The 25,369-nt window shown below is 37.2% G+C and overlaps 1 protein-coding gene across 5 annotated transcripts in view; it reads right to left on the bottom strand.

The window, feature by feature from the left end:
* The window catches only part of NUMB (numb homolog (Drosophila)), a 60,069-nt gene that overhangs the window by 14,651 nt on the left and 20,049 nt on the right, over nucleotides 1-25,369 (bottom strand). For 3 of the 5 annotated variants that reach the window (XM_006865550.1, XM_006865552.1, XM_006865548.1), the window contains exons 3-4: nucleotides 21,338-21,370; nucleotides 902-976 (exon numbers count right to left, since the gene is read on the bottom strand). In XM_006865550.1, coding sequence (XP_006865612.1) covers nucleotides 902-976; nucleotides 21,338-21,370 — 108 coding nt within the window. The remainder of the gene's footprint in view (nucleotides 1-901; nucleotides 977-21,337; nucleotides 21,371-25,369) is intronic. The other 2 variants (XM_006865549.1, XM_006865551.1) reach the window with 1 other exon arrangement.

The raw sequence follows: 25,369 nt of genomic DNA, 5'->3' as shown, positions 1-25,369 counted from the left end.
AGTAGTGAGATTGGCCCAGGATTGGGCAGTGTTTCGTTCTGTTGTGCATAATAAGGTTGCTATGGGTCTGTACCGACTTGATGTCACCTAACAACAACAACAACCACCACACCAGGACTCCAGGTCTTAAAAGAAATGTAAATGAATGATTAAATGCACTATCTACATGGGATCATTATAAGTCACAGTCAGTCCCTCAGCTCCTAACCACCACACACACCTCAAATTCCTTCTCTGTTATATCTATCCTTTGTTAGGTATTTTGGGTCACGTTCTCTGAGAGGAAAAATGGTATGTAAGATTTGAGAGATGGTATATGGGCTCTGCATAGATGTTAATCAAAGGATCCATTACTAGTTCTTATATTTTAAATTTAAATAGAGTTTTAAGTTAAACAGCAGTTTAATCAGTAGAATCAGCACTGGACTAGGAACTACTAGGTCAGCAGTTCAAATTCACCAGTTGCTTCCTGGGAACCCTGTACAGGGTTTGCTATGAGTTGGCACTGACTTGACGACATTTAACAACAAGAATACACTATTTATGTTTAATTAAGGAACAAAAAGAAACTTCAGAAGTGAGCCATGATCTGTTCCATCAAATTCGTGCGGGTGAAATTGTTTCTTAAATTTGGAAAAACAAAAATAGAGCTCAGATCTTAACATTAAGTGAAAATGCTTACTACATTAAACATGCTGTATCATGTGGAACAAACTATTGACAAAATTCATAAGGTAAATGAGTAACTAAATTGGTTTCCTGAACTTTAAATAATCTCTCAGAACACTGTACTTTGGACAAAGTGGAAAGATATAGACTGACTACAACAGTTTAATGCCATTATACTTGCTCACGGGATACAACATATCTGAAGTCATATTTACGCTTATAAAAAGCTTACCTTAGTTTTTTCATCCACAACTCTGAGTCCATCTGCTGATACCCACAGGACTGCTTTAACTGCTTTCTTTCCAGTCTTGTAAGAGAAACCAAAAGAGAAACATACACACATATTAAAAAAATAAAAAAAAACCAAAGAAAACCACTTCCACAGAAAACACTGACTTCTGTCTTCCCAAAGTCACAAGTACAGATGAAGTCCAAGTTCAGAAGGGGTGCCCAAAGCCAGATACTCAAACCAGACTGCAGAGACATTCAGGAAAAAACAAGCCAAAGCCATTATTTAAGACACAATGCAAAACAAGATAAAATTAAGGGGATGGGACAGATGGAGTCAAAACCACGATATCACATTCCGCAAAGGGCAAAGAATTCATAACTAGATTCTTCACCCATTTAAAAAATCAACCAAGAAAACCAAGAGTCAGATAAATATTATATACATAAGGAGTTACACCACAAGTAGCTTTTACAGCACATTTGGAGTGGGAAATAATATACAAGTCTAAATTGAGATGCTGACTGTCCCATTATCTTCAGACTCCAATGTGGCTAACAGGACCCTTAGTGACCCGCAATGCTCATTTTAAAATCCCAAGGAGTCATCGTTTTTCTGTTAAGAATCTTTAAAAAACCACGATTCCTTCTTGCAGGATTAACAAAAACTAGTTGGGTTTTTAATTTGGCACTAAGTATGTGGAGACAGTTTGGGGACCTAGAAGGATGAAAAAAAAAACCTTGAAAAAATCCATATTATGACTTTTCACTGGATAAGAAAAGAATTCTTTTGGCAAACAGGAATCAAATGAGAATAGGCTCTTATCTGACTTATCTGATGGAATGAAAATGGGGCAATGGGAGTTTTAATAGTAAGTTAAAGGTTTCTTTTCCTTTTAAGAACTCTAAGTACAAGATAAATAAAAGGAAAACAAAGGCTGAGAATAGGTATATCAGACTCTCCTTAAGAAGTACAGATCAAAAAGAACCTGGTACTAAAGGTAGAAGCAACAGTTACAAAGGACAAAAGAGGAAAACCAAACATCTACCATTCTCAGTCTCCGACATGAGAGGTAGGACCTTATTTAAACGGACTGTGGTGATCCACTCCAGAGTCACCACCACCACCACCACACATCTGATGAGTGCCTCTAATATGCTAGACAACAGAACTACTAGAAGAACTCAGTTCATTAAAAGGTTACACGCAGAGAAATAAGCACTTTGATAGACCTGAAAACAAAGTGCAAGTAGGACAGAAGGGAGGTATGATTAAATCTATTTGTGAATTCAGAGAAAGTTACACAGAAGATCAAATTGGGTCCTGAAATCATTTCTTTTTAGTTGGCCACGGAGGGACTAGGGAGGCAATGAAGTGGGCATGCCAAGCAGAAGACACAGCAGTGCAGGAGCAAGGAAGAAAACAACACGGCACTTGTGGGGCCCTATGTATATCTCAGTTGGCTTAAGAGTAGGATGAATATGCTAGGAACATGTGAAATAGAGTATGAAAGGCCTGGTCATGGAAGACCCTGTTTGTCTGCTAAGGAATTTAGTCTTAATTCTGGGAGCAATTAAGAGCTCCTGAAGACATTATAGAGATTTGCATTTTAAAGATATTATGTTGGTGGTATTGTAGAGTGGCTGGAAAGAGGTGGCCAGGAGGCAGGAAGACTATAAGATTCTAAGTAAGACAAATGAAGGGTGAGCTCTTTATGCTCAGTGAAATGGTAAGAGATAGGGATGGAGATAGGAGGAGGTAGTGGTAAGTGTAAGGGAGGTGCGGAAGACTCCTCTCTGGTTCCTAGTTTGGGTAACTGGGTGGAGAAGGCACCACACCAAGTAGGATAAGGATGAGAGAAGGTGCAAGAATAAGTTTGAGAGGTGAAGACTAGGACTCCAGTTTGAAATAAGCTGAGTTTGAGGTGTCCATGTAGCATCCAGGTGAAGATGGTCCAAAAGGCAACTGGATATTTAGGTATGAAGTTTAGGAGAGAATTCTAAGGTGAAAGTTTAGACTTGGGAGACATCAATCATGGGAGTATATAGTATTCTATTCACCCTATTGTGTGGCCAATAATTAAAGAATTAAGAAAAGATGACTAAGTCCTTGAAATATCAATAAAGAAATAGCCAGAGTAATAGGACAATCAGGATAGAGTGGCATCACTGAAACTTCGGAAGGTTTTTAGGAAGTAATGAGTGATCCAAATTGTCCAATGTTGCAGAATGACCAAATATAGAAGCATGTTGAATTGACCACAGGATTTAGCAATGATGAAGGCACAGTAGTGAGAGAGCAAGAAGCAGACTCGAACTGGTTGAGGAGTACATGAAAGATGAAAAAAGTCTGAGTATGAAATCATTTAAACAGCTTTGCTATATAAAATATAGATGAGCATGGATAACATTATGCTAAGTTAAAGAAGCCAGATCAAAAAGTCAAATATCATGATTACGTGAAATAACCAGAATAGGTAAATTAAGACAGAACACAGATTGGTGATTGTCAGTGACTAGGGGAGAGGTGGGGCTAATGGAGTAACTGCTTTCAGGGTGATGAAAATGTTATGGTTGGACAACACTGTGAATGAACTACATGCCACGAAATGGTTTAAATTAGTTAGCTCTATGTTATGTGAATTTCACCTTAAAACAGTAACAGTTATAAAAGGAAGGAGTCTACAGGACAAGAGGGACATGCAGAGCATCAAGGGGGGTTTTCTTAAGCATACTACAGCATGATATACTAGAAACAGATTGGGTTGTAGAGCATGACAAATTTGAGATGGAGTTTTGATCACTATGCGTCAAAATATGACTGGGGAAGAGCTGCTTTCTCAAAGTAGAGTCCATTGTGATGATGCAAATGGAGTAAAGCCCTTGGGACCTTCATTTGCTGATGGGGCACAACTCATAATGAAGAGAAACATCTGAAAAAACTGGAACATGAAATGTACAAAGTATGAATCTAGGAAAATTGGAAATTATAAAAAAAACGAAATGGAATGTATAAACATCGATATCCTACGCATTAGTGAGCTGAAATAGTACTTAGCTATTTTGAATCTGACAATCACATGGTTTACTATGCTGGGAAGAATTGAAGAAGAATGGCATTGCATTCATCATCAAAAAGAACATATTAAGAGCAGTCATGATGTACAATGCTATCTGTGATAGGATACTATATCCATCAGCCTACAAGGAAGCCCAGTTACTATCACTATTATTCAAATTTATGCACCAACCACTAAAGCCAATGAGGATGAAATTGAAGACTTCTTCAATCTGAAATAGATCAAACATGCAATCAAGATGTATTGATCATTACTGGCAATTGGAATACAAAGGTTGTAAACAAAGAGGATGGATCAGTGGTTAGAAAATATGGCCTTGGTGATAGAAATGATGCTGGAGATGATCATATGATAGAATTTTGCAAAACAAAAGATTTCTTCATTGCAAATACCTTTTTTTAACCAGCATAAAAGATGACTATACAAATAGATGTCACCAGATAGAATATACAGAAATCAAATTGACATTTGTGTTAAGAGACAGTGGAAAAGCTCCCTATCATCAGCCAAAACAAGGCCAGAGGCCACCTGTAGGACAGACCACCAATTGCTCATATGCAAATTCAGGCTGAAGCTGAAGAAAATGAAAACAAGTCCACGAGAACCAAAATATGACCTTGAACATATCGCACCTGAATTTAGAGATCATCTGAAGAACAGATTTGATGCATTAGACACTAAAGACTAAAGACCAGAAGAGTTGTGGGATGATATCAAGAACATTATACAGGAAGAAACTGAAAGGTCAATGAGAAGACAAGAGAGAAGGAAAAGACCAAAACGGTTGTCAGAAGAGACTCTGAAACTTGCTCTTCAGCTTTAGCAAATGGAATAAGTGAGGAAGTAGAAGATTGAACAAAAATTCCAAAGGTCAATTCGAGAAGACAAAGTCAAATATTGTAAGAAAATGTACAAAGACCTGGAGTTACAAAACCAAAAAGGAAGAACAAGCTCAGCATTTCTCAAGCTGGGGAAACTAAAGAAAAAATTCAAATCTCGACTTGTGGAATTGAAGGATTCTACGAGCAAAATACTGCAAGATGAAGAAAGTATCAGAAGATGGAAGAGTTACACAGTGTCATTGTACCAAAGAGAAATGGTTGATGTTCAACCATTTTAAGAGGTAGCATATAATCAAGAGCCAATGATCTTGAAGGAAGAAGTCTAAGGTCCACTGAAGTCACTGGCAAAGAACAAGGCACTGGAAATTGATGGAATACAAACTGAAATCTTTCAACCAAGTGATGCAGCATTCAAGGTACTCACTCATCTATGTCGAGAAGTTTGGAAGACAGGTACCTGGCCAACTGACTGGATGAGATCTGTATTTGTGGCCATTTCAAAGAGAGGTGACCCAATGAAATGCAGAAATCATCTGCTAATAAATATCACTGATATCCCATGCGAATAAAGTTTTACTAAAGGTAATACAGAAATGGCTGCAACCATACATTGACAGAAAACTTCAGAGGTTCAAGCTGAATTCAGAAAAGGACGGAGAAATAGGGATGTCATTGCTGAAAGCACAGAATACCAGAAAGATGTATACTTGTGCTTTATTGATTATGCAAAGGTTTTCGGTTGTGTGGATCACGACAAGCTATGGACAATATTGTGAAGTACAGGTATTCCAGAACACTGAATTGTGCTCATAATGAACCTGTACATAGACCAAGAGGCAGTTTGAACAGAACAAGGGAACACTGAATGACTTAAAATGAGGAAAGGTGTGTGTCAGGGTTGTATTCTTTCACCATACTTATTCAATCTGTATGCTGAACAAGTTATCTGAGAAGCTGGGTTCTATGAAGAAAAAGGGCATCAGGATTGGACGAAGGTTCATTAACAATGTGCTATATGCAGACGATACAACCTTGCTTGCTGAAAACCAAGAGGACTTAAAATACTTATTGATGAAGATCCAAGACCACAGCCTTTGGTATGGATTGCACCTTAGTATAAAGAAAACAAAAATCCTCAACACTGGACCAATAAATAACATCCATATAAATGGAGAAAAGATTGAAGCTGTCAATGACTTCATTATGCTTGGATAAACCAATGCTCACAGAAGTAGCAGTCTCTTTAAAGTGTTGAAGAGCAAAGATGTCAGCTTGAGTACTAACACGTGCCTGATGCAAGCCATGGTATTTTCAATAACCTCACATGCATGCAAAAGTTGGACAGTGAATAAGGAAGACTGTAGAAAAATTGATGCATTTGGGTTATGGTGTTGGAGAATACTCAAAGTACCATGGACTGCCAAAAGAACAAACAGATCTGTGTTGGAAGAAGTACAGCCAGAGTGCTCCTTGGAAGCCAGGATGGCAAGACTTTGTCTGTCATACTTTGGACATATTGTCAGGAGGGACCAGCCACTGGAGAAGGGTATCATGTTTGGTAAAGTAGAGAGTCAGAGAAAAAGGGGAAGACCCCCAGCGAGATGAACTGGCACAAGCGGCAGCATCAATGGGCTCAAATGTAGCAACAATTGTGAGGTTGGCACAGGATCCCTATGAGTAGGCACCAACTTGACAGGACCTAACAACAATTCAGAAGCTCTATGATCCTAAGTAATTTACTTAGTTCTCTGAGCCTCCATTTCTTCATTTTCAAAATATATGTAGGGTTATTAAAAGGATTAGAGATTATAAATAATACCTGGAATTTCATGAAGGAAATAGTGGGTAGTCATTGAGTTGTGGTTAATGCACTGGACCGCAATGTCAGATTGAACTGCAAGATGGGTGGTTCAAGCTTACTAGGTGCTCCTCAGAAGAGGGTCGCTATGGATCAGAACTGACGTGCTGGCACATTAACAACAACATTATTCCTGTGTGGCGCTGTAAGATAAGCAGTGGACTGCTAATTACAAGGTTGGTGGTTCAAACCTAGCAGTCATTCCTTGGAAACTCTACAGGGTCATGATGCATCAGAACTGACTAGACAGCTTAACAACAACAACATATTATTAAACTTTAAAAAAATCCTCTTTTAGCAGTAAAACTTACTGAAAAAGTGATAATATATTTTCAACAATATATCATGTTATATGCCTAAGGGGAAGAACCAGTGGACAGGAGAGTGAAGGCCCAAGAAAAAGAGGAGTAATTTAGAGAACAAAAGTCCTCCAGAAGAAAGGCTGGTATGGGGCTAGAAAACACGTTTTAGGAGGAGAGATGTTCCTTCTTTCAAAGTGGAGGAATGGAGCTGAGGATGAGCAAACTGAAGACACTCTGTCAAAGATGGTTATGGCAAGTTGAGACTTCTTGGTGAAGGAGATGACAGCATTACCTGTTTTAACTTTGCTGGTGTTACACTGAAGTTTTTCCAGCAAACTGGGATCCTACCAACTACAGTAATTGTAACCAACATTTATGTTGCATTTAGTTCTTTGCTGGAAGGTAAGTTCTAAGGGCAGGGTTTTCCCATCTATATTTATATTGTTCATTGCAATGTCTGGACAGAGTGGGAATTCTAGAAATGTTTGTTGACAGAATAAGTATCTGAGACAGCTGCCCAGTGACATGTCACTGAAAATCCCATGTAAGAAATTCATATTGCTTATCATCAATCTGCTTAGTTATTTAATTGTACCCCGCAGTATTCAACATCTGGGTGCAAACAGAGAATGACTTCAAGGTTGTGGGTTTGACGTTAGAAGGAAAAAAAGGTTATTTAGAATGGGATTGTTCTCACCAGTTAATATCCCTACAACATTCAGATAAATTATATACCATTTTCTTGACCCAGTTAGACTGTTAATAGAAACATCTGTACTTTTTCAGTATAGTTCTACAATAATTTTTATGGTGTACTGATAGACCCATGAGGCATCCATTTCTGTATTTCATGGCCTATTATCTTTCTAAATTAGGGAAGAAAACAGATATGAATTCTTCTCACATTTGTTCAAGCCATTCAGGTGTCATTTCTTGCACATCTCTATTGTTTGCCACATCACAGTGACTTTATTCAGATTCAGAGATATTAACACCCAATAATGGTAGAAACTAAACCCAGACTTTCTCCCACAAATTTACATCCAAATTCTGTACTATATGCCAACTCTAGTCTTAAATTTTGATCACATAAACTAAGATTCCTTAGCACATTTTAGAAAAGATGATAAAAAGACACAGAGCGTTAGATAAAAGGTTTTGCTTTTGTTTTTGTCTAAAATATCTATCTTTTCTTGCTGTTGCTAAGTGCCTTTGAGTCAGTTCTGACTCACAGTGACCCTGTGTAGTAGTGTTTCCAAGGAGCAGCTGCGGGGGTTTGCACCACTGACCTTGTGGTTCAAACCGACTCTGAAGCCAGTACTCTAGAGTGGGGTCTATGTTAGCTAACCACATGACTAGAGCAAAAGTATGAAAATTAGAATATACCTGAGTGGCATCAAAACAGAAAACAAATGGTTGCTGTCAAGTGCATTCTGACTCCCAGCAACCCTACCGGCCAGAGTAAGACGTGTCCCGTAGGGTCTCCAAGGCTGTAAATCTTTGCAGAAGCATTCTGCCACATCTTTCTACTGCTGACCTTTCCGTTGGGTTAGCAACTGAAAGCTTTAACCACTGTCTCCTCCTTAGTAGCAGAAGCACCCTTTTTTTTCTGTTTACTTGAAGACTACATAATAACTCAAGCATTATGAAAAATGTGGTAGTGGTAATGTGGATGTGAGACATAAGAATTATTTCTTCACTGTGGTTCCAACAGTTTCTATTTTAATACTACTTTGAAGATTACAGGTAGAATTCACACTGACTAGTGTCAATGCCATGAAAAGCAGTTTTGCAACAAAGTAGAAATTGCTTGTTATTAAAAAAAAGAAAAGTGGGGTCTAATATGGACAGAACTTCAGTGACTTAGAATTTCAACTGGGGAAATCTGACCAGAAGGACTGTATGTTGTAACTATCAGTAACTATACTTTGTAAATTCTCTGCTTGTTTTGTTTTTGCTGTTAGTTGCCACTGAGTTCATTAAAGCTTATGCTGACCCACAGGTGTAGAATAGAACTGTCCATAGAGTTTTTGAGGTTTTCCACTTCTTAGAAGCAAGTCTCTCTCTCTGAGGCACCTTGAGATGGGTTAGAACTGGCAACTTTTCAACTAGTAGTCATACAGTTTGCAGCATCCAGGCACTGACTAACTATTCAGCTTAGAATTTTAAAACGATCATCTGTAATAAACATCTCTGATTAGGAGTAGATATAAAACAATACAGTAATTAAATAGGCTGTGGTGGTGAATCTATTGAAATGAGGATTCTGGAAATGTGTACTGCAAATAAGAGAAATAAAGAGGTAATCTTAACATGGAAAAAAAACCCAACAATGAAAGAACACAAAGTAATCACAAAAACAACACAGAAATATTAACTTAAACAAGTTTGGTATGCTGTAAATTTCTTCTCAGTATTATAAAGCTAACCACAGTAAAAAGTAATTGAGATAACATATTACAGCAAAGAAACGTCACCTTTCTATCTATCTCCAGGTTAAGGTTATTTTGTTGGAAACCACTTTCAAAAACTAAACTTTGAAAGGATGCAGAAGACAAGTGGCTTTAATATCCTCATAGTTGCTTCTTCTTTTAGATACTGGTATTCGCTATGAGTTGGTACCAACTCGATGGCACCTAACAACAACAACAAATTCTCCTGGGGAAAGACTTTAGATTTCCAACTAGAAAAATGATGATTTACACTGTTTAAATCTGAAATTGGAAAACGTTATATAAAGGACCAAACAGAAAATACTTTAGGTTTTGGGAGTCAAATGTTGCAGCTAGTCAACTCTGTTGCTATAGCATAAAAGCAGCCACTCACAGAAACAACAAACATATGGGTGTGGCCTAACTTCAAGAAAACATCATTTACAAAAACAGGTGGCGAGTTGAATTTAGCCTGTGGGTTATGGTTTGTTGATCTCTGATATGATCATAATCCAGGAAAGTGACTCATTAATTAAATCTTTGGAAAGACAATTCATTATATTGAAATATTAATTCTGTTTGGAATTGTGTCTCTGAATACTGTTTTTTTGACAAATGTACTTAAAATCTATTGTTTTAAACTGAGAAACAGATCTTAAGAGTTGTTCAACTCCAAAATTTTCTCAATTCCCAAGATCACCAATGAGATGTTGTTATTGTTGTTGTTAAGTACTGTTGAGTCTGTTTCGACTCACAGTGACCCTTGAATAGGGTTTCCGAGGAGCAGCTGGTGGGTTTGAACTGCCGACCTTGTGGTTCACAGTCCAGTGCTGATCCTATATCTCCTATAGCACCACACCAGGAGATAACAGCATGCATGCAATTGTTGTATACTATACTATCAAACCAATTTCAACTCAGGTTTACCTCACAGTCGAAGTGGTTCATAGGGTTTCCTTGGCTGTAATCTTTACCAAAGCAGATCTACAGGTTTTTTGTCCATGGAGCCTCAAGGTGGATTTGAATTACTAACCTTTTGATTGGCAGTTAAGTACTTAACCGTTTGCACCACCAGGACTTCTCGACAAGCAATTAACCAACACCAACATAAATAGAAGTAATATTTTGAAATAATGCAAGTCTGCTAGGCATACTATATAAGAGAAAAAGGTTAAGCAGATGTTCTAAAGTAAGCTGAAACAGAGACGTAGATGCTTGCCTTATAATAGCTAAGAAATGTTAAGTAGTGGTAGCAAACAGACCAATTTTGGCAGGGAAAGGTGGGACAAGTCACCCTATGTGAACAACTGTGATCTGTACTTCAATTGTGCAAAGTTCTTTTACCTACAAACCAGAGTTAAGGGTACCCAATGGACTCCTGGTTGGTACCACAGGGTTACCAACAGGCTCCTGGTTGGTACTACAGGGTTCCAACTCACCAGCTGCTCCTTGGAAACCCTAATCCACAGCACTCAACAACAATGTGTTAAGAGTCACTGGTTAATCTTTTTGTCACATGTATACATACAGATGACTCAGTTATTCCAGAATAATATATACAGTATACCTTATAATAAGGTAACAAGAGACTTTCTTGAAAAAGAGACTATACTTAACTGTATTTGTTTATCTGTAAAATGGGAGTGAGGAGGACACAGACAAAATAAGCCCTCGCTCCCTGAGTTCAGGTCTATAACTGGATATTGCAAAAATTTTAATTTCTGAGCACAAATGGAATAATAAACAAATTTTGTTTTATAATTCCAAGAAACAGTGAGTGTTCCCTAAAGGACAAAGCAGTGAAGGGAAAGAAATACAGCCTTCCACAGGAGTTGACAGTAGTACTACTTCTCTTCAAGGGCTGGCTACTAGTACAGTCACTTTTATTTGGGACACCATTGTTAAATGTCATTGAGTCAGTTCTGACTCAATAGTGACCCTGCATAGGGTTTCCGAGGAGTGGCTGGGGCGTTTGAACAGCAGACCTTGTGGTTCAAACTGACCTTTCGGTCTAGTTTATCCTACAACACCAGGACACTAAGAGGCAAAATTTCCTGTACTTTGTTACGTGAGAAAGGTCCTTAAACTCTTTTGTAAAACTTAGAGAAGGTAGCATGCCATGAAACAAACAGCAAAGGAGAAAGTCTTGGAAGCAATTTAGCTCTTCTAGTTTGCGAAATCACGCACAATAGTGAGGGAGGGCCGGGAATATTCTAATATTAAGTTCCTATAAAAGCTGAAATGAAAACACCACAGGCATCTAAAATGTAACCTACTCTAATCAAGTTCATTTGGAGTCCTGGTGTGGCGCTGTGGGTTAATGCGCCAGACTGCAAAGCCGTTTGAACTGCAAGGGTGGCAGTTCAAGCTCACCAGCAGCTCCTTGGAAACCCTATATGGGGCCACTATGGGTCGGAACCGACTCGACAGCACTTAACAACAACAATCAAGTTCATTGGAGACCTGGTGTGGTGCTGTGGGTTAATGCACCAGACTGCAAAGCCGTTTGAATTGCAAAGTCAGTGGTTCAAGCTCACCAGTCACTCCTTGGAAACCCTATACAGGGTCACTATGGGTCAGAATCGACTCAACAGCACTTAACAACAACAACAATCAGGTTCATTGCATTCACTCTCACAATTAGACTCCCCTGTACCTTTGGCCATCCATGCCCACATTTGGGTCTCATCCTGCATTTTGTTACCCACCCACTTTAATGAAGGAATAAATGAGTGTGGAGCATGTTCTCTCTCATCCCAATGCCCCTGGTTTGTGCTGTTTCTGCTGCCTGAAACGCCTTTCTCCTCCAACTTAGCTTATCTGGAACTCCTGGTTCTCTTCCAAGCCTTAGCCTTCATCACAAGTTGTCACACTCATTCTCTGTCTCTGCTCCATAAGCACCTGTTACTGCTACAGGCTGGGAAGCACTTCTTCACCTGTCTCCTTCACCACAGGGTGAGCCTGAGCCAAGTAGCTTTCACTTGTTTACTCACGCCAGCCATGTATCAGATGCTGCTCTAAGTTCTGAGACTTCAGCAGTGAACACAATCAGATGTTCTAACTTAAGACATGTTCTTATGTAACGTAACCTAAGACATTTTAATGTTTTGATGAGAAAGAGATGCCCAAACAAATACATACGTAAAACGTATGGTATGACAAATAGTGATAGGCACTGTAATAGAAAAATAAAATCAGAAAAGGGTTTAAGGAGCATCTGTATACGAAGGGGGCTTGGAATTTAAAAGAGTTATCAGAGAAAGTATCAATAAGAATAAAACTTTGGGACATAGAGCTGAAACAAATCAGAGAGTGAACCATGCATTGTGTATTAGGGATGAAGTGTGCTTCAGATTCGAGTTTACAGCAAATGCAAAGGCCCTGAGGTGGAAATATAACTGGAGTGGAGTGTTCAAGGAACAGAAAGGAGGCTAGTGTGGCTGACACAGGGAACAACAGGGAGAGTTGGAGGGGCTTACAGGAAGTCACTAGAGGATTTGCGGCAGAGGAGCACCATGATTAGAATATCAACAAATCACTCAGGCTGCTATCTTACGAAGCAGGACACTACCATAATGAGTCAGGTGTGAGGTGATCACGCTGGCTCAGACCAGTGCTATGGTAGTGGAAGGAATGTAAGTTGAGTAGACTGTTGGAAGACTGGTACAGAAAGGACTCAAAGTCAAATCCAGGGTTTTGGCCAAAGCACAGGGACATTGAAACGGAGAAAAGTCTGGTGTGGTGCTGTAGGATGTGCACTCAACTTCAAGGTCAGTCTGAATTGCAAGGTTGGCAGTTCAAGCTCACCAGCCACTCCTCGGAAACCCTATACAGGGTTGTTCTGAGTAGGAACCAACTTGATGGCACCTAATGACAATAACAAGGGAATAGAGTTTGGGGAAGAAAGACTGTGAAATGCCTGTTAGGTACCAGAGTGGGTATGTTTAATGATGGAGATAATACATTACATCATTACAGCAGGCACTTTCTTTATATTTACTCATTTACTCCTCACAACAATCATAAGAGATACGTCTTAGTATTATCCTCTTTTTACAGGAGTCCTGTTATGACACTGTGGAATAAAGCACTAGACTGCAAGGTTGGTTGGAACACAAGGTCAGCAGTTCAAACTAATCAGCCACTACTTGGAAACAGGGTCGCTATGAGTCAGAACCAACTCGTTGGCACTAAACAACAACAACTTTTTACAGGTGGGAAAACCAAAGCACAGAATGGTTACAAACCTTTCCCAAGGTTACAAAGCTAGTAAGTTTTGAACCACAATTAAATGTAAGCTCTCTGGCTCTAGAGTCGGCTGATAGGTTGAGTTAGATGGAAACATCATTCTGGAATTTAGAGAAGACACCCAGAGATATAACTTCTGAAATCATCATCGGCATATAAATAGCATTAAGGTAATGACACTGGATGGGATCTTAGAGAAGGGTAGGCAGAGAGGAGTTCGCAGCCTAAGGAAGTAGGCAGGGGAAAATCAGTAGAGTACGATCCTGAAAGTCCAAATGACCAGTGTTCCCAGAGGAAGGAAGGTTCAGCTGTGTTAAATGCTGCTGATAGGTTGTGTAAGATAAGAAGACCATTGGAATATAAAAGAAGTCTTGACAGTAGCAGTTTAGGTGGAGTGATGGAGGTGAAAGCCTAGTTGAATGAGGAGTTCAAGAGAAGGAAGGGTCAGAACTGGAGATACAAAGAAAAAATAAAGATGACTTATTTTTAAGTTAATAGAATGACTAACTAGAGAAAAAAAAAATCTGGCTATGGCGGAGGGAAGAGGTAGCATTGCTAGATGAAGAAAGAGCTGGATTATAAGAATGGAGGGCTTGACCTGACCTAGGAGCACAGATAGCTCCTCCCTTGAATAGAAGGAAAACCAAAGCATTTGAGTACAGATGCAGGTAGGTGGGTAGGTGTGGGTTTTGGCACATGTGAAACAAATGTGATTCTTAGTGAAAGAGGAAGCAAAGTCATCAACTGAAAAACAGTAAGAAATACTGGAAGCTTCTGGAAAAAGAGGCAGCATAAAACAGAGATCTAGAAAGTTGAGAGTAAGTGGGATAAACCTGTTCCTCTTTGTGCTGGAAAGCTTAGCACAGCCTATAGCATATTTTAGAGACTGACTTGAATAATTTGTGATATATGGTAGTTATGTCAAAGAAAAAAGCCCAATTACTAATCCTCTGATTATGGAACTAGTACATAATAGATTTCTCTATATATTCTCTGGCTTGGTAGAGACAAAAGTCTACTATCACTACCTATATATGTTTTTATTTAATGATTTTTTTTGTCAGCAACATATAAAATCAAAAAACCTTTCTTTCTGGTTGTCTAAAGCAATGTTAATGAAGTCATCTAAGTCTTTTCCTAGGTCAGGTTTGAGGACCACTGGGATTTCATGACAGAACCCTGGTGGCACAGTGGTTAACTGCTCACTTACTAATCAAAAGGCTGGCAGTTTGAACCCACATATGGCTCCCCAGGAGAAAGACGGGGCCCATCTCCCTCTGTAAAAATGTACAGCCTTGGGAACCCTGTGGGGCAGTTCATTATGAAAGCAAACCAACATGGTGACAGTGGGGTTTTGTTTTGCGTTTTCATGAACATAAATTTTTGAAAGATATTTCAGGAGCTTTTGTTTTTCTCTTAATCTAAAAAGGGTAGCGAACAAGGCATTAAGCATATTAGCTGATCATATCACAGGAAGGTATGAAACCCAAGGATGAATATAAATCTTTTGATGACACTTAGAATTGTCTTTTTTTCATGAATTTGTTATAATGCATTTCAAAAGGAAAAATAGCCAAGTATTGAAAGATGCATCTAATAAAATACAAGAGAAAGTCAAATTTATACAAGCAAAGACATGGGAATCTGAAAAAACAAGCAGGAGGAAAAAGGAAGAGACAGCAGAGACGCCCCACTTTTAAGAAAAGGGTCCAGAATGAAGATAAACACCAGGTATGTTCTGTTACAGAGGAGAAAAATCTGGGAAATATAAAATAGAATGTAAATGTGAGTATATCAATTTAAGAGTGGAGTCATTATAAGTATCATAAAATGTTTTAACTCTCGAAAATTAGGTGAAAAATGAAATGCGGATGGGTCTCTTGTGATACAATAGTGAATAATTGTTATCAGGACTGCTTGTGAGGGTTGGAAATGTAAAGGTAGACGTTGTGTAGCAAGGAGGGGACTGATTAACTTTTCAGCCTAGGAGCAGAGGTCCCTGGGACCTTCAAGGGAGAAAGGGTAAGAGTAGAGAGTGCGACCCTACCCAGAGAAGCTGTGATGCCTGAGATGGAGGCAGAGACGATGACGTAAAGAGATGGAGCTTCAGACCCAGAGAGGGAGAGGGGCTGTGTGCTGACAACTGGTGGGGTGAGGAGGGAGGGGACAGGCTTGTAGTATATACCCTTTGGTTGGTTGATGATGCATGGAAGGGATTATAACCACGGCAATGAAACGATATATGATAGGATGAATGTAAAACTAATGTTCTTTCATGTAAACTATCACATAATTCACAATAAAATATTAAAAAAAAATTTAGCCACTTTAAAAAAAAAAAAAAATATATATATATATATACATACCCACATATGCACTTAATAGCTCCACAAAACATGTGAAGCAAACACTGAGAACTGAAGGGAGATGTAGACAGTTCTACAATCTACAGCAGAGATCAACAGAACTGGAGATTTGAACATACCACTTTCAGCAATGGAGAGAATGTGAACTGCAGTATTAACCAACTAGACTGAACAGACATTTATAACTAGACCTAGTAGAACACTTCACCCAACTCTAGCAGGATTTACATTCTTCCTCAAGGCACAGGAATCATTCTCCAGAGTAGGTCATATCTTAGGTCACAAAACAAGTCTCAATAAATTTTTAAAGATTGAAATCATAAAAAATACATACTACTCCAACCTCAATGAAATGAAACTAGAAATCAATAATAGAAGAAAACCTGGAAATTTCACCAAAGATGTGGAAAATAAACAACACACTATTAAATAACCAATGGGCTAAAGAAGAAAGCACAAGGGAAATCATAAAGTACTTTAAGACACAGCATACCTATGGGGTGAAGTGAAAGTACTCAGGGGAGAAGTTATCAATATATATAAAAAAAAAGAAAATTAGGTGAAAACTATAATAACCACGTGTGACTGTTCTTCAACTGCATATTTTCTATTATAACTATTTCTAATCTTGATGGCACTTAGGAACAACAATGAAGTCATTTACGTAACAACTGTAAGAGCATAAACATATGAAAAACTTATTTGGCAGTGTATTAACAGGATCTACTAGGACATATATTGAAATACTTTTGGTGATAGCATTAGAAATTATTAGACCAAAGCCAAAAGATCAAAGTTATATAATAACTCAGGGAGGTCAAATCAATTGCCTATAGGGTTAAGGCAGTTACGAAAGGCATGAAACAGGCCAAGTATAAGGAACAACGGAGTAACAGAGATCATGGTGAACAGACAACCAAAAGGGACAGTTGCTACTCTGTTCAAGCCACTGTTGCCACACAGAAAGCCATTTCACCAGCTCTTCTACAGTTTTTATGTAAAAGCTCTCAGTGTTTAAAATATTGGCAACTAGTACAAATTTGTAAGCTCTGTGTTATAACACCTGCAGACTCGTGACCAGTCTACTATCCTCTTCTGTCAACACGTCTCCATTCCTCTCATTAAGGAATACCTGAAGAAAGCAGAGGTCAATACTTATGAATGAGGAAACACAACATGGTGTAGGTGAAAGAACCGGGCACCAAATTTCAGAAAATTTTTGCCATTTACAGTGAGGTGACCTCTTTGAGCTTCAGTTTATTCATCTGCAAAATGAAGTTGCATTAACTCCCCTAATTCACTCAGATGTTATGAATAGCAAATTAGAAGTAGGTCAAAGCACATTATGAACTATAAAGCTCTATATAAATACAAATAAATGGCTTTAAACAAAGATGTAACAGTGTAACCTAAGAACATTTTCTACTTCTACACTGAGTCAGTTACCTCACAAAATGAGAATGTAGATTACTTAATTTCTGGGGCTCCTCAAATACATTAAAATTATGAAATGCTTTTTTAAATGTTAAGTGTCCTATATATAATAATACCTGGTAGTAAAGTATTTCGGTAGCACGGTCAGATTTACTAATGAAGCAGCATATAGTAATATCTAAAAATTGGGTGCATTATTGACTTTCCTAAAGTAGTGAGCAATTTAATGTAGCTAGTTTGGAAAAAGTTGTTTCACATTCTCATTTCCCACCTCTCTTTCAAAATGTAGCTAAGCTTATAAGGGGCTAATCAATTCTGCTGCACACCAGGTTTATCCTTTCCTTACTGCTCAAGCCTCTGGAAACACTGATCCCATCAGCTGGTGATAGAAAAAGAGGAAGCAGTCTTCCCGGGCACGCTTCCTATTCAGAATCATGGCTAATAATTCTTCCATCTACCTACTCTATGCAAAAGTGCTAGATAGAAATGTTTTTTGATAAGTGCTGTTCTCTTTATCCTGGACCAATGTATACATGATGTGAAGTCGAAGAAAGTTACCAAAATTTATGTGCATTGTATTGGATAAAAACTATTAAATGTTTTTCTATGAGAGCCTTCATTTTAGCTTTCATTAAGCCATAACTGACCTAACACAATCAACAAATCAAGGCTTTTTTCATCTGCTTATTTCTTGGAGATTAATGTGGAGTAACTTGAAAGATGTTAAAAGTTTCAAATTAAAGTTTTTCTTTAAAAGCACATTTCTGGTAAGATTATCACATCAATCCTCCCTCTGTTTCCAAATACTATAAATCACTTACTTCAATTCTCAAAAAGTTATAAGAATAAAATCATGCTGCCATGAAAAATTTTTTTGCCAAAGCCTAAGAAAATAATTCTGATCGCTATGTTGGTTCATGGATGATATGATGGAATTGCTAATGTCTTTTAAGAATCCCTGAGGGAGTCAAGCTCAGAGTTCAGATGGATTCAAATAGATCCACACAAACAAAATTAGTTTGAACCAATAAAAAATAATTAACTTTTAAATTTTTTAACTAATAAAAAAATAGACTGACTAGAAATAAAATCCAAAGTTAAATTACTATCTTTTACAAGAAAGTTAGAACATAAAAATGAGTTTCAAGGAAGCTTCTTATTTACTATCAGCATTTAACATTAAATCTTTTAAATCTCACTTGTAAACAGATGAACTGTATTGTTATTAAGTGCTGTCCCGTTGGTTCTGACTCATAGTGACCCTGCATAAGGTTGCTGAGGAGCAGCTGGTAGGTTTGAACCTACAACCCTGTGGTTAGCAGTCAAGTGCTTATCTTACAGTGCCACACCAGAGTGATTGTACAGCACAGGGATTAAGAGTGTAGCCTCTGGAATTAGAATATCTAGGTTCAAATCCTAACTTCTACCACTTGGCGGATCTGAATTTAGGCAGGTAATTTAATCTCTGTAAACCTCAGTTTCTCATTGTAAAACAAAGACAATGACTATTTTAGGGTTATTCTAAAGACTAAGTGGGATGATTTATAATTTTTTTCTCTCATGCCATATAAATTTGTTAAGTACCAAAATGCAGCAAAAACAACTAAGAAATGTGTTCCAGTTCAGCTATACTGTGGCTCCACAAGACCCCACTATACACTGTTGTTGTTGTTAAATGCCGACTCACAGAGACCCTGTATAGGGTTTTCCAAGGAGTGGCTGGTGAGCTTGAACTGCCGACCTTGTGGTCTAGTGCATTTTCCTGCAGCGCCACACCAGGATCCCCATTACCTATAGCAACGAACATCATGTCCACCTCAGGACTGATTTTGAAGTGACAGCTATCTTTCTTTCTTCTTTAATTGTAGTAAAAAATATATATAAAACCATTTTCCAATTCGGTAATTCCTATATGTACAATTCAATGCCATGCATTACAGCATCATGCTGTGCAGCCATTACAGCTATTCTTTGCCCAGGATCCCACCACCATTAACAGAAACTCAGTGCTCCCAAAGCAATGACTCCCCCTCTCTCTATCACCCCTGCTGCGGAGTGTCTGGTGTATTTGAACTGCTAACCTTGTGGTTAGCAGCACAATGTGTAACCACTATGCTACCAGTGTGCTTCCTGTCACCACTGGTACCCACTGATAATCTTTGATCTCTCTGTATTGGCCTATTTCACATAGGTGAGATCGTATATTTTTGTCCTTTTGTGGTTTACTTATTTTTCTCAAAAGGAGCCCTGGTAGAATATCACTGGACTGCTAACCACAAGGTAGGCAGTTCAAACTCACCAGCTTCTCTGTGGGAGAAAGATGAGGTTTTCTGTTTCCTTAAAGCTTTACAGCTGTGGAAGCTCTATACAGGGTAGCTATGAATGGCTGTGGTTTTGGTTTTGGGTTCGTATTTTCAAGGTTCATCCATGCTATAGTATGTATCAGGATTTCATTTCTCTTTATGACTGGTTAATACAAACTAGTTCTAAAATAGGAAATTGATATGGTCAAATTTGTATTTAACTTTTTTTTTTTAAAGCTTTCACTGTGAACTGAGGGATAGTCTACATGGCAAAACATCAGTTTTGCACTCAACCAATCGCATCTTGTTTCTTTGTAATGATTACACTCCCTTCAAACACCCCATTTACAGCCTTGGAAACCATATACAGGGTTACTGTGACTTGGAATCAACTCGATGGCACTTAACAACAACAACTATAATGGTACAAATATATGTAAGATTAATTCTTTCTAGATCTGGATCCAATGACTAAGGACCTATTAAATTGATTTTGACTTAAAATGTCTACCAACATTTTTATTTTTAAATGTATGGGTAAATTATTTGAATTTTTATTTCAGCGTGACAGCAACAATTTGAATTAAGCCATGCAAATCCTTCAGAAAGTTTTTACATTATTGTAAAAGTGACCTAACCTCGAATAAGATAATGTAAAAACTGATTACACTAAAGTTTTAAATAAGAAAGAAATGGAAACTATACTTATATTTAAAACAAATTTCCAAAATAACAAAATTATCCAGTAGAGAACTAATTTAAGTTTTATATCCACATAAACATTTAGTAATTTATACTCCCTTGTCCAAGGATAGTTTTTTCTTCTCTGTCAGTCTAAATTACTTTGTAGTCCTTCCTCAAAACTAAATGAGGGTTCACCAGTACTTGAACATCAAAAAATGTGTTTACCTATTTGTGGACAGTCACTCTATCGATTCTTAATTCTAAAGAGATCCGAATATTAAACAGTCATTATATGGAAAGCTTCCACATAAACAATTCATGTATGACAAGTATTTGATAAACGTATAATTATGATGTTTTTTCTTAGATTAGTAACCCAGGTTAAAAATTGTAGTAGGATCTTCAAAGATATGTTTATGTACTTTCATTATCTCACTTGAAATTTAACTTAGATTTTTAAAAAGTAGTAATGTTTAATGTAAATTTTGTACACATTTAATTTCCACTTGAATTCAGTATTTCTTCCCATTTCTCTGTCAAAAGTAGCTACTAAGTAAAATCCACTTGTTAAAAGTTCACCTACAATGTTAATGTGAGCAGAGTTTTGCAAGACCAAAGGAAAATCATTTTGACGCCTCATCTTTTTAAACTACTTGAGATTCGTTTATTGGACTTTCCTAGGAACCATCAACCAGCATTAGAATCAACAGACACACAGAGGATATCATAGATGGCAACTTTTCAATGAATTAATTTCCATACACTGTTAAATCAGTTACTGTGTTATAAGGAAATCCAAGCTGTACTTCTTTTGTTTTTGCTTAAAATGTCAGTGCTGTACTAGGGGTGTAACTCCTTATAAAGCAAGCACAAATGTGGTATCAAACTTACTTTTCCAAAGAAGCCTTTGAAGAACTTCCTTTCCTGGAGGAACAGGGGGACAAGTCGAGTGCTATTATTGCATGGGCTAAATGACCCAGGGTTTCACACCAATAAGCACACACAGAAGATAGGGAAGGGGGAAGGTGGGAGAAGGGAGGGACAGAGCAAGAGTTATAAAGAGTTATCCATACTAGGAGTGACAGAGGAAAAAGGAAGGGTGCATGAGAGAGTGCAGGGAAACACACTGTATGGGCCTCAGAATTCCAGGAAAGAGTGAGGGGAGATCAGAACCTGTATTCATGCAGAGCAACTAGTTTAGCATCCTTCATTTACTTTTTAAAACAGAGATTATCCAAATTTGGCAGCAGAGAAAAAGATTATGACATTCTGATTTGGTGAGATTTACACTTGAAATTTCAGAACTGTGAGTAATAAATAGTGAGTAGTTACATGGAAGGGTTCCATTAAAGTCAGTGATTAACTAACGTGGAAGTTGTCAATTAAGAAGACAATTCACACTCAGACTGACCACATAATTACATGAAAAAAAAAAAAGGCAACACATATAGCTTTTAAATCTGAGTATGTAGCAAGGATCCTTGTTACACACTCTACTTACGCAATTGCAGACATCAGTTATGAAACCCCCATATTAGTTAAGGGGTGCCTGACAGCTGACTTTTCATTTATATATATCACATTGATTTGCAGGTGTGTCAGTGTACATCAAAAACTCATGTTTCCCCCACATGTAATGACATAAATGGAAGCTATCACCATGAATTTATATGGGAAAATATTTTGAGCATTCTCAGACCCAAAAATAACCAGCCAAATCACACCAAATAACATATAAAACCTAAAATCACACTAACATATAGTGTTCATAGACACAGTTCAAAGCTCCAAAGGCGCTTGGTGACAACACTCCCGGGGTGCGTGCTGCCTTTCACGACTCACTGTAAAACAAACACTGAATGTGAGTTTTGCCTTTCTTCATAAAAGTGATAATCTTCCAGATTTCTTTCAGTTAGCAAAATAGGTACCAATAAAGATCTTTTGTAAAAGTTATGTGGTGTAAAGTGAATTTTTGAAAAATGGGAGCTATCTGAAGCTGATTTATTTCACAGCATACATGGGGAAATAATGTTTTATTACAGACACAAAATAAATCCTCTATAAAGAAGAGAGGGTTTATGTTTACAATGTTGCTGTGTATAGAGGGTTGCTGAGAGGAGCTGGTGAGTTTGGACTGCCAGTTTGGTGGTTACCAGTCCAGTGCTTGACTGTGGGCCTCAGTGAAAACCTAAGTAATAGATTTCTGCTGCTTTTTAAATGCTGTCTTATAATAAAGAAGGCTGCACTGACATTTTATAAGTTTACATCTTATGCATACTATCTGAATAAGAGACACATCGCTGTCTATGGTCCCTGCATTAATTTTTAAGCAAATAAGAAACAAAAATGTTTAATATTTGAAGAGCATATGCAAAGTAAATGAGTTTTAACTCATCAAAACCTGCTTAACTTTATATTTCCTACTCTTGGTTAACTATAGATCAGTTTCTAATATTGGATCAGCTCTAGAAAAAGATAAATCTGAACTAAAATTTGACTTTCATATTATTTATAAACTCAATTAATGCTCTCAAACACTGATGATTTTTTTGCAAATCACAAACAGCAATAAATATATCCACAGAATATTCTGAACTTAATGTGGAAAAATAATAAAGTAATCTGGGGCAGTTACCACAATAAACAGATTATTTCTACTGCCAAGTTTGGTGACCTAGTGTTGTTAGACAGATAAGTAACAATTAGCTTTCAAGAATGCAGCGAATGTTAAGAGATTGACCATTCCTGAAGGATGGGGAAGTGAAGGTAGACCAGTTAATACTGAATTTAGCTCTATGAAAACCTCTTGTTAAACTTGGAGTCTTCCCTTGTTTTACTAAAGATCCCAGATGTTAATGAAAAAGTTTACGTGCAAAATGCATACAAGGCAGTTATTAAATTAGAGAATCATCATTAATGTTCTTTTTAAAACCAACTAAATTATGATTCTTTTACCTGCTAAAACAAGAACATATATTAAAACAAATATAGCAAATAGTGAATAAAAAACACATTAGAAATTGATAGTATAATGAAACTATTCTAAAACCAAGACAGAGAAAGTAAGACATTTTAGAGATAATGGGAAGAAAAAAACCTTTTAAAATGAAGGGCATCTTGGACAAGAGTCAAGCAAGATAACCAAAGACCTGAAACACATTTTATAAAATTGGTTTAAAAAAAGGACCTTAGTCCTCATCCTGCAACTATGTCATAAAGGTACTGAAAATGGGCAAGCCATTCCTGCCATTTATACTAACTACACAACCAAAGTCCCATAGCAGCTAATTAGTGAAATTATACCACAAAGCAAATGAGTTGAAGGTAGCTGAAACTAACTATAAATAGAAAAGAAATAACAAACTTCAAAACATATTTTTGTATTGTAATGCATACTTCCTCTACCCTCAGTTGATTCAATTTAATAGGATTTACTAACCTCCCTGAGCAGGGATTTTTAAATTTTAATATTTTATTGTATTTAAGGTGAAACTTTACACTGCAAATTAGGTCCCCTTTTAACAGTTTTCAGACAAATCGTTCCATTACCACTGGTTACAATGTTCACAATGTGTCAGCACTCTCATGATTTCCATGGTTTCCGCTGACCTAGCTTCCTGCTGTCTCATCTTTGGGTAAATGTTGACTATTTCTTTGGTCTCATATAGTTTACTGTGTGAGGGAACACAGTACTCTCAGGTGATACTGTTTACTTTCTAATCCAATCTATTATTTAGCTCAAGCACAGACAGCATTCAGTTCCATATTCAAAGGTTATCTCAGAGGTTCCGCTAGACTCTTGGTCTAGTAGTTCTAGCCTTTTTGAAGAATGTGAGTTTTGCTCCACATTTTACTTCCAATCTTTCCGGGACCTTCTATCGTGTCTCTAGTCAGAATGGCTGGTATTGGTAGCTGGTGAAGTGCGTATTTTAAAATACTACTATTTTGTTTAGCTACGATATATTTTCATTTGAGAATAACAAATAATCTTTAGGTATGCAGTAACTTCCAAATGAAGTTAAAGTAATTCTAAACTGTGAGGGACTTCTAAGGGAGCTAAAAACCCAATCCTAACAAGCAAAAAAGCACTAGAATGCACAATTTTTAAGTTCAAACATCATTCAAATCAAGTGATAGTTGTTAAAATATTTCTTTTGCTCCTTAACCAGAAGTTTTGAGCTATATAATTCTTCTTTTTAAACATTAGCATTCAAACTAGTTTCAAAGGTTTGTACTATTTCTTCTTTAATCCTCTGTAGGCTTGTGTACCACTAACATTTGCTTCCCTTTATTTAAAATGTTTTATTATAACACACAAACAATAACAACAAACCCAAGAGTCACAGCATTTGGCACAATATAAGCATCTGCTACAGCAGGTGGTAGATCCCCAGTGTCTTAATTTTATTGTAGACAAAGGTTTTGGATCAAAGTTATTACTTAAAATATGTGGCCTTAAATGTAGCACATTTCACATCTAATTAGGGATTAGGTAAAGAAGTAATAACAGGGCCTTAAAAAAAAAAAAAGGTAGATGTTTGTTAGATGAATGTTTAGAGAAAAACAAGGACTAGAAATTTCTGTATAGTGAAAATATGAAAGTAAGACAAAACTCATTAATTTTTGTGGACTAATATGATCTAAGAAGAACAGTATCTGAAGATTTCTAACTTTCTGCAAGCTTCCTAGGATAATAGCATTAGGATGGATATTTATAGAAGGGTATAAAAAATAGGAAATTGACTCCAGTTATCCCACAATTCAATCTCATTTTAAAAATCAGATGTTTGCCATACAGGAGAGTGTTGGTCTGTTCTGTATATGAAAACTTTAAAATAACTTTTTGAATGAAATGTCTAGAAAATTTTCCCTCAAAGTTCAAAGTTTAAGTACAGAAAAGCCTCCATCAACATATAAATATAT

The sequence above is a fragment of the Chrysochloris asiatica genome, unplaced genomic scaffold (genome assembly GCF_000296735.1).
Source record: "Chrysochloris asiatica unplaced genomic scaffold, ChrAsi1.0 scaffold00079, whole genome shotgun sequence".
Taxonomy (NCBI): domain Eukaryota; kingdom Metazoa; phylum Chordata; class Mammalia; order Afrosoricida; family Chrysochloridae; genus Chrysochloris; species Chrysochloris asiatica.
This window is presented reverse-complemented; position numbering and strand designations above follow the sequence as displayed.